The 1,902-nt window shown below is 42.1% G+C and overlaps 1 protein-coding gene across 1 annotated transcript; it reads left to right on the top strand.

The window, feature by feature from the left end:
• Nucleotides 1–1,034: 1,034 nt before the first annotated feature.
• Nucleotides 1,035–1,901, top strand: TM35_000501280 (uncharacterized protein; the record flags this gene model as incomplete). Its single annotated transcript, XM_029030575.1, has 1 exon — nt 1,035–1,901. A coding segment is annotated over one exon (867 nt), but the record flags the coding sequence as incomplete, so codon positions are not given.
• Between the last annotated feature and the right edge of the window lies 1 nt (nt 1,902).

Raw genomic sequence — 1,902 nt, 5'->3', positions numbered from 1 at the left:
ATAACACCATAATGCCAAATGTAAAGGGTGATGCAGACAGCAGCAGCAGTATCAGCAGTTCTGTGTGGGTGCGTGTACCACTACTGATTGTGGTTACACTGGCCTGTATTCTTGTGTGCTGATTGAGTGTGGTGGTGGTGTGATGTGACTCAGGTCATCCTTTGTTTTCTCTTTCTTTTTTGCATACATTCCTACAGTCTAACTAATCTTCCACCTGTTGGGATTTTTTGTTCTTTTTTTGTTTCTTAATGTTAATGTGTTTTGTGTCTGTTTTTGCTCTCTCTGTGTTTATCCTATAATTATTATTATTGCTACTACTCCATTGTGTGTGTGTGTGTGTGTGTGTTGGAGACTCTCTCTGTGTGTGCACCTGGGCTTGCACTGTGATAATAATTTTGAATTGCTTTTTGCAATGGGAAAAAGAAAAGGAATAATAATAACAGATGAACTTATATTTATAATTGCGTATATACACACACATAGACTTACACCCATAGTTGGTGTATTTCTGCGTTTCTCGTTAAGTTGGGCTATTTTTTAATTTTTTTTTTGCTTCTGAATTTCCAGTTCTTTTTGTGTTTTGCTCTGCACCTTGGTGTGTTGGATTGACTTGTGCGGAGAGAAAATAATAAGTAATATACATCTATATGTGTAATTGTGCTTGGTTCGACCAGAAGAGACACACTGTTATGTATGTTTTTGCTTTGTACTTCTGATGGTCTTTCTCTTTAATTTCTTTACTTTCCTTCGAGAGGTTCATTGGGATTATGTGCTTGGTGATGGCTACTGTGTGCTTTGTTTCTTTATTTGGGCCATTGTCTGAGTTATGATTGCAGTTTTCTGCAATGTGTGTGCCTCTGTTGTAATTATTGAGTGTTGTTTGATTTGGTAATATGTTCTCATCTTCTTGTTTTCATTGATTCACTTTGTTTCTGTTTTTCTCTCTGTACTCATTTCTTCTTTGTTGTGCATTCCATTGAAGTAAGACAGGTGCAACGATATCCACAATACCTGCAACCATTGGAATAATAATAATGATGCGCCACGTGCTGTGTATCCTCGCTCTCCTGCTCTCATGTGCGTGTGTGCACGTCCTCGCTGAAGAAGTGCCTGCCGCCGATCTTTCCGACCAAGTCCCTGATACGGAGAGTGAGACGAAGATTCTTCTTCAAGGCACTCCTGTTGCTCAGTGCACTGAAGAAACTTCTGGGTGCCCTCCTGGTGGTGCTCCTTCTGCATCTGGTACTTGTACTACTACTGGTGAAACTGGTAATTGTCCTTCTGCATCACAACCAGCACCACAGACAACAGTTGAGGCTCGAGACGCGCTACAACAACAACAACCGCCACAACAACCAGTACAACCAGTACAACCAGTACAACCACCACAAGTTCAACAAGAAGAAGGGCATCAACATAAAGATAAGGAACGTTCAAAGGATGCATCACGTAATGTTGAACAATCTGATGTGCAAACAGGTGGTAACAGTGTATCAGCGGGAAGTGAAGCCCGAGGGAATACGTCAACCACAGCAGGTAATGTAGACTCACAAAGAACACAACAAAACACAACAGAAGGAGAGGCAACGACATCATCTGAAGGCACAAACTCAACTGGAGACGGTGGTTCCAACAACACCAACCCACAAACTCAATCGGAAAGTGCAAATGAAGGTGTTGACAGTAATCCCAGCAATCAGACTACTGCAGCTGCAGGTACGACTGGCACAGAAGGTTCACAAGAGAATGTCAACGTTGATTCAACCACCACCACCACCACAACAACAACAACAACAACAACACCAACACTTCCTCCTGAACTCACAAACAACAAGAAGGGTGATGCAGACAGCAGCAGCAGTATCAGCAGTTCTGTGTGGGTGCGTGTACCACTACTGATTC

This window comes from Trypanosoma theileri (genome assembly GCF_002087225.1).
Source record: "Trypanosoma theileri isolate Edinburgh chromosome Unknown TM35_Tth_50_V1, whole genome shotgun sequence".
Classification (NCBI taxonomy): Eukaryota; Euglenozoa; class Kinetoplastea; order Trypanosomatida; family Trypanosomatidae; genus Trypanosoma; species Trypanosoma theileri.
This window is presented reverse-complemented; position numbering and strand designations above follow the sequence as displayed.